The sequence below is a fragment of the Pogona vitticeps genome, chromosome 2 (genome assembly GCF_051106095.1).
Source record: "Pogona vitticeps strain Pit_001003342236 chromosome 2, PviZW2.1, whole genome shotgun sequence".
NCBI lineage: Eukaryota > Metazoa > Chordata > Lepidosauria > Squamata > Agamidae > Pogona > Pogona vitticeps.
The window spans coordinates 188,891,460-188,904,241 of NC_135784.1; the positions used below are offsets into that span (position 1 = coordinate 188,891,460).

General features: G+C 41.3%; 1 protein-coding gene across 8 annotated transcripts in view; it reads right to left on the reverse strand.

Moving 5' to 3' along the window:
• Positions 1-4,320: 4,320 nt before the first annotated feature.
• Positions 4,321-12,782, reverse strand: part of GSK3B (glycogen synthase kinase 3 beta) — a 140,850-nt gene continuing 132,388 nt past the window's right edge. For 2 of the 8 annotated variants that reach the window (XM_078386731.1, XM_072991697.2), the window contains 2 exons: positions 11,264-11,324; positions 4,321-8,793 (listed from right to left, as the gene is read on the reverse strand). In XM_078386731.1, the coding sequence (XP_078242857.1) occupies positions 8,787-8,793; positions 11,264-11,324 (68 nt within the window). In that variant the 3' untranslated portion in view covers positions 4,321-8,786. The remainder of the gene's footprint in view (positions 8,794-11,263; positions 11,325-12,782) is intronic. The other 6 variants (XM_072991696.2, XM_072991700.2, XM_078386733.1 and 3 more) reach the window with 5 other exon arrangements.

A 12,782-nucleotide genomic window follows, 5' to 3' on the forward strand; every position in this document is an offset into this window, starting at 1 on the left:
GTTATGACAACTACACAAAAAAGATCCCTAAATGTGAGAACTAGGGTAGTGGAAACCTGCTATGACTTTCTTAGACAGTGATATGGTGTCGATAGAAAGGACCTCAACCTGGAAGATTCTGAAGCAGCTCAAGATGGAAAATTCAACAAAACTGAAACATCCTAATTAAGAATAAAGCACAGACTAATTGCTACAATGGATAGCTGCACACTTCATCAGCCCTGTACAGAACTCTCATCTCCCCTGCTGATGTTAGGGGGCAAACATTGTACACTCATCCAGCAAAAGTCACATGGATCCAGGATATATTCTGGAGGAATTATTTTAGTGGCACCATGGAGTTCACCAGATATACCTATTCTAATTTTAAATAAGTTATTATTCATACAGAGAAAAGGTGAAAAATTCCATATGTACCCTAGATATTGGAAGTTCTCCCTATCTTCTGTTTTTTAAAAAAGTGATCAAAAAGGCCCCTTATGCCTCTACAAGTCACAGTAGCATAACTTTTTCCAATTACTTCCAACAAGCTAGCGGGTCTATAATCAGCTGGATTTTAGAGATCAATACAGCACAATTTATTATAGCATGCTTACAAGAATGAAGCAAATATTGTTACTAAAAATCCTTGATACACTGGGCAAAATAAAAACTCTCCCAGACGTTGCATTATTTTAGCAGGCTATCTGTGACCTAATCTTGTAATTGGTTCTCTTACTAAAGTATTTCTGACTATTGCTCCAATAGTGACGGATAATCTTGATAACTTTTCGTATGATCACCAATATACCATTCTTGGGCAAGGTGATTGAGAGGGTGGTGGCCATTCAGCTGCAGACATACCTGGAGGCGCAAAAGTGCCTTGACCCGTTCAAGTCTGGATTTAGGCCATGGCGAGTTACTGAGATGACACTGGTTGCTCTGCAGGATGACCTTTAAAGGGAGGCTGACAGGTGGATGCACCCTGTTGGTACTCCTTGATCTCTCAGCAGCTTTTGATACCACTGACCACAGTATCCTTCTGGACTGGCTCTTGGAGGTTGGGATCCGGGCCTAGCATTGAGCTGGCTCTGATCATTCCTTGAGGACCGTGTCCAGAGAGTCCAGCTAGGGGAAGAGGTGTCAGTCCTTTGGACTCAAAGGTATGAGGTTCCCCAGGGGTTGCCATTATCCCCAATGTTGTTTAACATTTACGCAAAGCCGTTGGGAGAGGTCATCAGGAGTTTTGGAGTAAGGTATAATCAGTACGCTGATGACATGCAGTGGATGCCGTCCAGACGTTTGAGGGCTGCCTGGCTTACTGGAATGGACCGGGGCCTATCAGGCTCAAACTGAACCCGGACAAGACTGAGATTTGTTCCCAGAGGGGGGACCCTTAAAGGTTGGGGTGAATTGTCTCTAGGCTGGATGACATGGTCCTCCTGTTTAGGGACCAAGTGCGTAATTTGGGCGTTCTGGACACAGCTCTTTCTTCAGTGTCCCAGATAGCAGCCGTGTCCAGATCAGCCTTTAACCAGTTTAGGTTAATCACCCAACTCCACCCTTACCTAGACAAGGACTTCCTGAGAACCTTGGTGCAGGCCTTAGTCATATCCTGGATTGACTACTGCAATGCCCTCTATGTGGGGCTTCCCTTGGGCCTTGATGTGGCAGCCAGACTGGTGGTGGGTGTGAGCAAATTTGACCACATCACCCTGGTTCTGGCTTGCCTTCACTGGTTGCCCATTGTGACCCAGATCAGGTTCAATGTTTTGACACTCATGTACAAAGCCCTCCACTGTTTGGGCCCATGTTATTTGTTGGAGAGTCTTTCCTTGTTGTCATCTGCCCGACCCACAAGATCATCTCAATCAAGGTTCCTCTGGGTAGCCACCCCGACGGAGGCCCGTAAGTCTTCTATAAGAGGTAGAGCCTTCTCTGTGGTGGCTCCAAACCTGTGGAATCAGCTTCTGGAGGAACTCTGCCTAGGCCCCTCCCTGTTGACAGGAGGCAATATATATACTATAAATAAATAAAATGTCTTTTTCAATAGCAGTTGTGGGAGCGTGGTAATCTTTCAAAAAGAAGTCAATTTCCCACAAAACAACCTTCTGACAAAAGTTAAAGCACTTCCCATACTGAACCTTGAGCTTTCTAGGAGCAAAGGTCACAACTTGTCTGGGCACTTTTAAGAGTCAACTAAAACCATGGTTGTATGTTCAGGCCTTCCCTCCTGTCAATATTTAATTCTTTCTTTATTTTTTCTTTCATTTATTACTTGTTTTCTTATTGTATGTTTTATGGACTGTTTGTAAAATTCTTATGTTTTCGTATACACCTTACTGGAAGCCGCCCAGAGTGGTCGACCAGACCAGATGGGCGGGATATACATACATACATACATACATACATACATACATACATACATACATACATACATACATACATACATACATACATACATACATACATACATACATACATACATACATATATATATATAAACCAACCAACCAACCAACCAACCAACCAACCAACATGCACTCCTAGTGCTCCATGGAGATTATAATGTCATCATTATGGTAGTATACTTTCCCCAAATTGAGAGCCTTCCCTCCACAAGTACTTTCTGTCAGAATGCCATTAAGGCCGGTGGATTAAATCAAGGGTCCAATGTGTCTACAACCTTTACTGACCACCTGATTCGCCCGTTCACTAGAGCCTGTGCAATTTCTATTTAATGAAGCCTACTATTATTCCCATTTTCTTTTTGTCATCAGATCACTTCGTTCTCTAACTGGGGGAGCTCCAATAACCACACAGCCCTCTACATTTTCCCCTGTAGTAACTCTGCCCATCTGAAAATGCCTCAGAATTCCCTTTGAAAATATTTAAATGTACCAGCTGTTAAAACTATAGTCCCAACTGACTTATTCTGTAGTCCTCTGAAATCCCTCTAAGGCAATACAGAACCCAGACAAGATGGAGCATCTTCCTGGGCCAGGCACATTTTCCTTTCCAACTGGGCCAAAGCAAAGTGAGGGCTCAGGAGGTGCAAGTGCACATTCAGCCGGGGACTTATAGCAAAAGAGGCTCTCTGCATCCCAACACAGTTGCGTGAGATATAGGTCTTGAAGCATGAACCACCCTCACTACACTGTAAGCAAGCACCATTTGTGACAACAGCATTATTGATCACAGGGCATGCCAGCTGTTAAGGTACTAGCCTCCATTTCCAATTTCATGGCCTTGTAGAGTTTGAGTCAACATGATTACTTCAAACATGATTACAAAAAATTACTTCTAACCTCAATCTGTCAAGTTTGAAAATGCATCGGAGCTGCAGTTTCTACAATTTAATACCTCACGATCTTAACAAAAAAACGGGTTAGTTCTTTAGCAGGTTGATTTCCTTTCTACAACTTTCAGAACAGACTGGCTTGCCAACATATTCCATATATAGCATTTTAAGTGTTTTGTGGGGTTTTTTTACACACGTGCTTCATCCTGGTAACACAGGTGTCTAGCTATTGTCTTTTGAGAGCTTATAGGATGTCGTGGTGGCAAAAGGACTCAACAGTGAATAGGAGCATTGACTAGAACTCAGACAACCTCACTTTCCCCCATAAAACGCACACTCTATGACCTTGGGCTGTGAGGATGAAATAAGGAAGAAAAGAAACAACTCACTCAAGGGCCGGCAAATAAAATGGATAAAAACATCATCCATAAAGTTTTGTTCTGCTTAGCCCTATTTAAGTCTCGCAAGTGTTTGTATGGTAAATTGAGAAATAAACAGGACTTTCCTTTATAATATGATTTTAAAAAAAATTAAAGCAGTAGTCACATGACCTTATACCTAGTGTCTCAGAATAGAAATAGATTTGAGCAGTCATTGGCTTGAAAAGGGGATTTTCTTTCATATTTAATACATAGATTATCCAGGAAAGAAGCCCATTTTCAGAGCCAGTAATGTAGCAATTTGTTGCAGTAATAGTCCCACAGGACAGGTTAATGACTTAATCTTCACGTCTCCAACAAAGATAATTTCTTAGGGGCTCAAGCAGGAACGTGATTTCTGCAAATATCTGCATACACATTTGAGCTGAATGGTAACATTTGGGCCATCAATTATTACTTATTATTACTTATTACTAATTATGCTCATAGTGTAAAGGTTCTTTCCTTCCATCAAATCAGAATTTTTGGTGGAAGGAATAAACTATTATAGTCAAAATGTTGCATGCATGAAACAAAAACAGAAAAGGAGAGCAATAGAAAAAAGTGTAGAGGGTGCAGTGGACAAAAAAGCTTTTGAAATAAAGACCATACACTTCATAATTTTAAATTTCATGTCCAGGCTAACCTATTTTTATTCAATGCAAATTACAGTACCAGTTAACTATTTCTGAACCAAGTCACACAGAACAAAATGTATTTACAGAGGAGCAGAAGGGAGGAAGTAAAATAATAAAACAGTAAGCATACTTTCCACAAAAAGTTTATATTTAAAATGAAAACGTAATCAGTCACAGAGGCATTCAAGTAGTAATAAATGTTATACATGTTTTGTTTCTTGTTTGAATCAAGACAGCTTTGCATGTGTATGCAACAGTTTGTATACAACCCACAGTCCATTATATATATTTTTTAGATTTCTGCTTTTAAGATGGAAGTGATCGCGCTAATTGTGTGTACAAGCCCAAGTGATCTACCAGCAACATAGTAACAAACGCAAATTTTACAGGCAAGCATATTGTTTATATATATAAAAAGCTGTTTATATATATAAACCGTTTTCCCAAAAAACGAAGAACAAACAACACAATGGAGGAAGATACGTATCTCAAGCTAACTCTTTAGGTACTCATTTTAATATGCTGTTTCATTTTGCTTTTATTGTCTTGCCACCAAATGAAGCAAGAAACTAGCTCCTATAGAATTACTGGGAACTCTAAGGTGCTTTGATGCATCTGGAAAATGTAGGTCCTGGGATAGATACTGAACTGTGCTTTTCATTACTGGCTTTGACCTAGTGACTGAGATTTCTAAATGAGAAAGAGTTTATTGATAACATTTCTTAAGAAGCATTACTAATCTGGGAACATTTCAAATTATCACTAATTACAGACATCCACCATTACTTGGCTTATTAATAAGAGGAAATATGTTCAAGTATTAGCTAGATGACTTTAGAGCAATCTATGTTGAAAGCCTTTTTTGTTTGTTTTTGTTTAAATGAAAGTCTTTCAAAATTAAGGTAACTAGTGTCTTGACTGACTTTCAGTCTGGGACACAGATAACATCATTAACGCCATCTCAGGGACGTGCACAACTGCAATGCAGACAAAAGGATAGATCAAGAGACCCTACGGTACTTCATTTAAAAACAAGCCACAAAATAAAATTCTGAGTGGACTGTCGGAAACAAAATGGTTATCAACTGACCTTTGTGTCACCAGAAAAAGTGCAGCCTCTGCCTTACTGGAATGAACACAAGAAAAGAAAACAGAACAGCAACCTTTGGTTTGATTAAGAAGTTCAGCATTTTGCCATTGAAGAAAATCTCACGTGGAATACGAACAAGGTCAAACGTACAAGGAGCACATTTTAAAAGCAAGGCTTTTGTGCTGGGCACAAGAAATTAAGGTCAACTTCAACATGACTTCCTTAAGAAAAGAAAACTTAGGGTGGGGTAGGAGGGGGAGGTCATGTGATAATTGGCAATTACGTTCTCCAATAACCCCAATTAATGTCTGGCCAAGAACGCTTGCAAGGCTTCTAGATCTGTAAGATCCAGAACGTTTGTGTGTGATCCCAGTTTCTCCCCAACCCACCCATCCATTAGAGCTTCTTCTTTTTTATAAAGCCCAATTCTGCCTCTACAGGAACAAAGAGACTAAACCAAAGCGTCTAGAAGCTGTTCTCTCTATGAGAACCGTTGAAAAACGCACTGGGAAAAGACGAGCAAAATGTAAACCCGCCACTTAGACAGCAAGATGGCAAATAGAAAATGAAACCGGTCACTGCTTTTGAAGGGGTGAGGGAAACTTTTAAACATCTACAACAAAGCTATGGTTTGAAATGAAAACAGTTATGGTGCATTTTCTTTTAATTATGCTACTGACCATGAAATAACTGAAAGAAGAGAAGCAAAGATATTTCCATGTGTGAGACATCTGTTATAAAAAGAACAAGGAAAAAAAAGAAAAGAAAAGAAAAGAAAAAGAAATAAAAATAAAATAAAAATTTAAAAATCATGGAAGCAAAGGCACTCCAAACTATATAGATATACTATACATCACTAGGGTTATTGTTACAATAATACAGGCCGGTTATCTACTGTACAGAGTTAGAACTATATGGCTTTAAAAAGCTCGTCTACATTTTGTCTGATTATTAAAACAAAATAACTGCCCTGAATGGTAACTTTTTGCTCATTAATAGCAGGTTCCTGTGTCCACATTATTTACATACAAAGCAAGAAAACTCAAAACGTTAAGAACGAATGTACAAACTTGAATTTGGTGAGGAGCTTTTGTCAGCTTATTTACAAAAATGGTACTGAACACTTGGATCTAGATTTGTATAAAATTTTGCTTGCAGTCCACCATGATCCTTGAGAAAATTGAACCAACAGGATCCCTGTTTTTTTTTACACACACATGCACGCACACGCATACAAATAATTTTTTAAAAAAAGAATTAAAGCTTTTAATTCTTCTGTCCTGCTAGCTTTAAGCTATTAAAATATGTTATGCGAATCCTAGGATGCCTCCTCTCTTGTGAGCTCAGACTGTCCTGCTATCAAGAAAGCAAAACTAACTCTCTCTATGACTCTGTGTATTCAAGTGTCTCCTGAGCAATGGTTGTGATGGTCCTGTCTCAAACACGGAGGACGCCTAGTGACTCCTTTCATGCAAAAAGAGCCCCTTTCCAGGCCTCTCTTTCGCCACTGGTGGTTTTCCAATAAAAGCAGAACAAAGATAAACAAACCCTTCCGTACTGACAACCACACCTTTAACCTAACAGGCCTCACCACTTAAGGAACGGGATATTAAAACTAGGATGAGGAGGCCCTGACTGCAGGTTGTCCTCAAGCAGCTGCCCCGGCCGACCGGCTACTTGCTCTTCGTGGGTCAAATCAGGTTCCAGGACATTGGCCAACCAACGAAACTCCCATAAGCACCAGGATGACTAAGGTTCATTTGAATGAATGTAAGGCTAGAGAGGCACATCTGTCCAATCCAAGAGGAAGCCGCTCGCCACGACTGGTTCCAGTCTCCCTGCAGCTACAATGGTATCCCTTCTCACTGCCTCACCGGAACTTTTCAAGGAGTATTGCTTTCGCTTCAAAAACAGAGACACCGTTTATCACGACAGAATAACCCAGAACATGGACACCAGAAACAGGCATTTCTGCTTCAGTCAGACCAATTACAGATTAAAAATTAAAAATAAAAAGCAGCACTGTATCTATGTATATATTTATATTATATATATATAATATGTATATGTATATGTGCATATATACACACACACTTAGCTTTCTATCAGTCAGCAGGAACTAGTAAACTGATCTATCTACTTATTAATATTCTACCATTGTGACAACAGCAACTGCTGAAAATCAATAAATAAAGATTAGAAAGGAAGAACTCGAAAATGGTGACGTTAATTACAAATTCTAGATTTTGCATTCAAAATTACCAGCAAAGTAATGTATCAATTTGAAACCTCTAATTCCCATTGAGATATTATGTCCATTCACATTATAGCAGCTGGAATTCTTTTCCCATTATCATCTTCAATCAAGAAGCCAGTTCAGAGTCTAAAACAGGGTGGGCAGGATGCAGAAGTGCCTTGATGCTGGCTTCCCATCCATTTTCTACACCTGGAGGTTACGTACATCTCCTCCGCTTATTGGAAGAATGCAAATGACTGGCCGTGGCCTCTTTTGTGCTTTACAGATCTTTTAATGTTCAACTCCAGCAACTTTAGGGGAGGCGAATGAGCATCTCACTCAAGAAAACAGTCTGTGTGTGTATATGTAACATACATATCTGCAAAGATTTTCCAATGTGAGAATGAAATTTATGATCAAGATCTGCCCTTTACTCTTCCCAAAGCTTTAGTCACTCAGTAACTCCCTCATGGCTCCCTTTGCAGGCAACCCAACCTATTTTAGCGCTTCACTGTGCCTTTCTTCTCCACCCTAACTCAAAGACAGCAAAGATCAGCTTATGATATTCAAGGTGAGCAACTCCTGCTAAGCTCCTGACCAAATTCAAGTTGTGCACTACACCAAAAGTTGAAACTTCACTTAAAAAATACAAGGCTTAAAAAAGGAGCTTCAGCAGAATAAGGGATTTCTTTCATTTGTTTTGGGAGGGCATGATAGAAGTTCCTGATTCTGAATTATTATATAACAGTAATTTTTGAAATTTGAAGATTGTCACGGGAAGAGACATTGGTGTGTTCTATGGCTCCACTTCCCCTCTTCCCACCCCACCTCTTCCCCTGCCCAAAGAGCCTGCAGAGTGAGCAAACAATGAAACTGGCTTGTATCTATATTTTACAAGGTTAAATAAGAACAACAATAATAATAATAATAAAAAATTGAACACTATAATGGACAGTTTTTCCCCCTCTTTTTACATTTTCTTTCCAAATGTGACCAGTGTTGCTGAGCGAGACTCAAAATTACTGGCGATTGTTCCTGTACAGGCTACTGCTCATGACCAGTTCAGGTGGAGTTGGAGGCTGATGCTGAAGCTACGTTATTGGTCTGAACGCGATCTCCGGCATTAGCATCTGCAAACATCAGAAGGAAAACAATGACACAGGTTACATAAAGAAAATGTCCCGCTCTGTGGACAGGCCTCTCTTTGTCCTCTCTTGGCCCAGCTGGGGGAATTTGGGAATTATGCAATAGGTAGCTAGAAATTTTGCACCTCTGATGAAGAGTCCTGCTTGTCACCAGAATACATAGTTCAGACCTCATGTTTCAGCCACAGCTGGACCTGTCCCACAGGTCATGGCTAATGGGATAGCAATGAGAATGTCTCATCAGAAGCATGACGTTTGTCCAAATGATGCGTGTAATCCTATGAGCACTATACATACCGTCGCTCTTGCCAGCTAAACAGGTCTGAAGTAATTTTATGGCTACTAATCTTTGCCTCTTTATTATTTGCCTTTTAAAAAAAAAACTTCTGATGCTTTTTGGAGTAACCTTCAGCCCAAAGAAACATATAGCTCCACAAGTGCAATAGCTTACAGTCGACCCTTATCTCCTCCTTCCTTTTATCCTCCTTCTGTTCAAATCTGCAAGGTAAGCTCCTTAGGACTGGCTGCCTTTTTTGCTTCAATGTCACTGTGTGCAGAAGGAACCATGACCGTGAGTTGCTGACTAGACTCAGGGGAAGAAGAGAATAAAGTAGGTGGCAAAAGCAAGAAATGGTGGGTCCTTTGAAAGATCTTGGAACTGCAAGTCCTGCTGGAACCGAGCAGGGGGAAATAAAGATGGAGAAACCACCCAAAAGAGCCATGCCAAAAGGAAAATAAGGCGGGGATCATGGAGGTGGGTGTGCATGCACAGAAACACCTCCTTTTGCGCAATAAGCAGAAAATGAACCCTCGGAGGCACAGAAACGGAACAAGGAAAAATCTCAAATGCCTAAATGATCTCCTCAAGTCAGAGGTAATTGGTGAGGAAGCCCAGTTTGTAAAAGAGGCCAAAATACTGATGGCAGTAAAATCCAAGCATACTGAAATGATCCCAAAACATGCCTCTAAAGAGAGAGAATAATCAACAGAGCAACAACAGATCTAAGGTAAAGGTGGTAGATACCCAGTGTAGTGTAGCGGATAGAGTGGTGGGGCAGGACCTGGGAGGCCTGGGCTCAAATCCCCACTCGGCCATGAAAACTCACTGGTCTGCATGGAACTGGTTAAACCTCTCCTTAAATACAGTATCTTACTTACCTTGAAAGTCCTATTAGGGTCACTGTGAAGTCAATTTTGACTGGCTGGCACATAACATGACAAAGGCAGGAGGTATGTGGGCCTCCAGGTGTTACTTGATTCAAAATACTGTATCATTATTCCTGATCACTAGTCATGCTGCCTAGTGGCGCATGTGAATCTAGTGTTATTTGAAAGGCTACAGATTCCCAACTGTGATATAAACGGGAGACAACAGGACAAAAAGTATGCCTAGAAAGACACAGATATGTAGCTACATTTGGAATCCTGTTTCAATTCTGTTTATTCAATTAGTTGGACCTCTAGTTCCTAGGAGAAGTCATCAATATGTTGATAACACTCAAGTGTCAGACTCTGTACAAAGGTGGCCACAGGAGGTTCTGTTCATGCAAGGATTCCTGTCACTTCCCACTGCTCAAGGTGTTTGGTGGTGGTGATAAATGACTCCCTGCAGAGGAGGGTGGGGTGGGGGGGTCAGAGGCACTGGCCTGCAAACCTGACAGCGTATCTTGGAGGTGTGTTTACTCCTTTGTACAAAGAACCAGAATGTGAGAACAAAACTTGTTCAAACTCATCAAGGACTCAACTCTTTCCTTATAATCTACGCGGGAACAAATTGTACTGCTGGAAGTACTAGATGTAGCTACGAGAACAATGATCCTTCCCCCCCGCCCAACCATTCCTTCCTGTTGAAATTTGTGGCTCAGGAACAGAGACAAGAATGTGAGGAGTGAATAACTGGCCCAACAGACAGTGTCATCACAGAAAGTGTGGTCGGAACTTCCCTGAATGAGAACTCTTAGCAGGAGAGAAGCTTGTACCTCACAAGGATTAGGAAAAATGTTTTTTGCTAGGAGGGGCCAGGAGAGCCTTCTAAGGGATAATACTCCAAAGAACACAAGACTGGGGACAAGAGTTTCAATAATGCTCCAAAAGCTGGGAGGAGAACAAAAAAGACGATTAAGAAAGAAGGTGGAGGGAACAACATGTGGTTTCTGAAATCTCCGTGACAATGCACAGAGCACAGAAAACAAGATGAGCTTGAAATCTGAAGGCACAAAAGCAAATATGATTTAGTAGGCATTACTGAAACCAGGTGGAATAAAACTCACAAGGATGCAGGAAAAAGGACTAATGTAAAAGGTACATTCGTATGTAGTAATGGTTCCCAACCTTTTCTGAGTAGTGAATCCCTTTTGTAATAGCCATGTAACCTGCCATTCCCCTCCCATATCTGCATAAAAAGGCCACTGTCGTTCCCAGATGTGGCAGTGCCATTAATGCTGCTGCTGCTTACCTTCCTACTTCTCCTGTTGCCGACTCAGCTACCACCACTTCAACACTGGAAAGGGAACAGGCTGGGGGAAGTTAAAGGTAGGGAGAAGATAAATCAAAAGGCTTCAAAGACAGGCAAAAAGGCAGGACTTCACAATACTCAGGGAGGGGGCAAAACCTTCACGCAGAGGATTTCCCCCTTCAGAAACTGGCATGAAGCTTTCCTTGCACATGCTGCAGAAGAGGGAACTGTTTGCTTCTGTATCCGCCTGCCAGGGGTTTGTTGCAGAGGGTGGTTCTTATTTTTCTTTCTTTAGGCTCTCCAGAAGTGACATTGTCATAGTTAAAACCCCTTTCTTGGGAAAGCAACAGCTATTATATCTTTCTGTTGGCTTTTTTGGGGGGGGGGGTAAAAATAGCCCTCATCATCCCCTTCTCAGAAAGTAGAGGTTTCTTTCTCCCCCAAAGGGCCTGTTTATCACACATACACACCAACTTTACTGTACACTCTGAAAGGTCAAAGAAGAAATTACTGAACAAGGGCTACAACGCATAGGTGACCAGTGGGAAACACTGGTGCAGAGAGTGCTTTAGCACTAAGGGGCAGTATAAATCACAAGGATAATAACTTCATTTTCCAGAAGGTGGAAGAAATGACAAGGAGATCAATCTGGAGCTGGTCTTTCATAACAGCAAAAAATTGGTCAAGGAGTTTGAAATAACAGGAATGTGGGTGGAAGTGACCGTGTCCTTAGGATTCATTATACAGAGAAAGAGAAAGCGGAAAGTAGAGTGATGGATCTTTCAGATGAGCTCCAGTTCAAAAGGGGCATGTAGAGGAAATAGACGAAGAGAAGAATCATCACAGAATGAGGTAGCCGATATTCAAAGGCTACAGCTCAAAGTAAGTTCACATTTGTAAGAGAGATTAAAGAAACAAGGTGCTTAAGCTTGGAGAAGGATGAAGAACAAGGACATAGTAGGCCTGCTGCGTGGAAAGGATGGAGAAAAGCTATTGGGTGACAGGGAGAAAGCAGAATCACTCAACTATTCCTTTGACTCCCTTTCCCCCCCCCCCCCAAAGGAAACAGTGCTAAACTAGCAAGTACAAAATAAAGTAGTGAGGGGCTACCTATCAAGACAGCTACAGAGTGGCACTAGGACAACTACGGTAGCCACTTTAATGGAATTCAAGCGTCTATCGCAGTGTTTCCCAACCTTTCTCAAGTTGCAACATCCTTTTATAATTACCAAGTAACCTGCAACCCACCCCCACATTTGCATAAAAAGGTAGGACCCATACTACTGAATGTGAGAGGGAATTAAGGCAACCCCTCCGGGCAGATGCTGGACGGCACTGTGGCGCCCCCTTCGCCAATGCCAATGCCAGCCAGCAGCCCAGGGAGTGAGTGGTGAAAGTTTACACCTTCCAAAAGGAAAAAAAAAGAAAAAGCAGGAGAGGGGGAGTTTATGGCAGTGGCTTGCATGCCAACACTTCCATCTCCTGGCTGGGAATAAATGACATTGAATTTGTGGAGAAC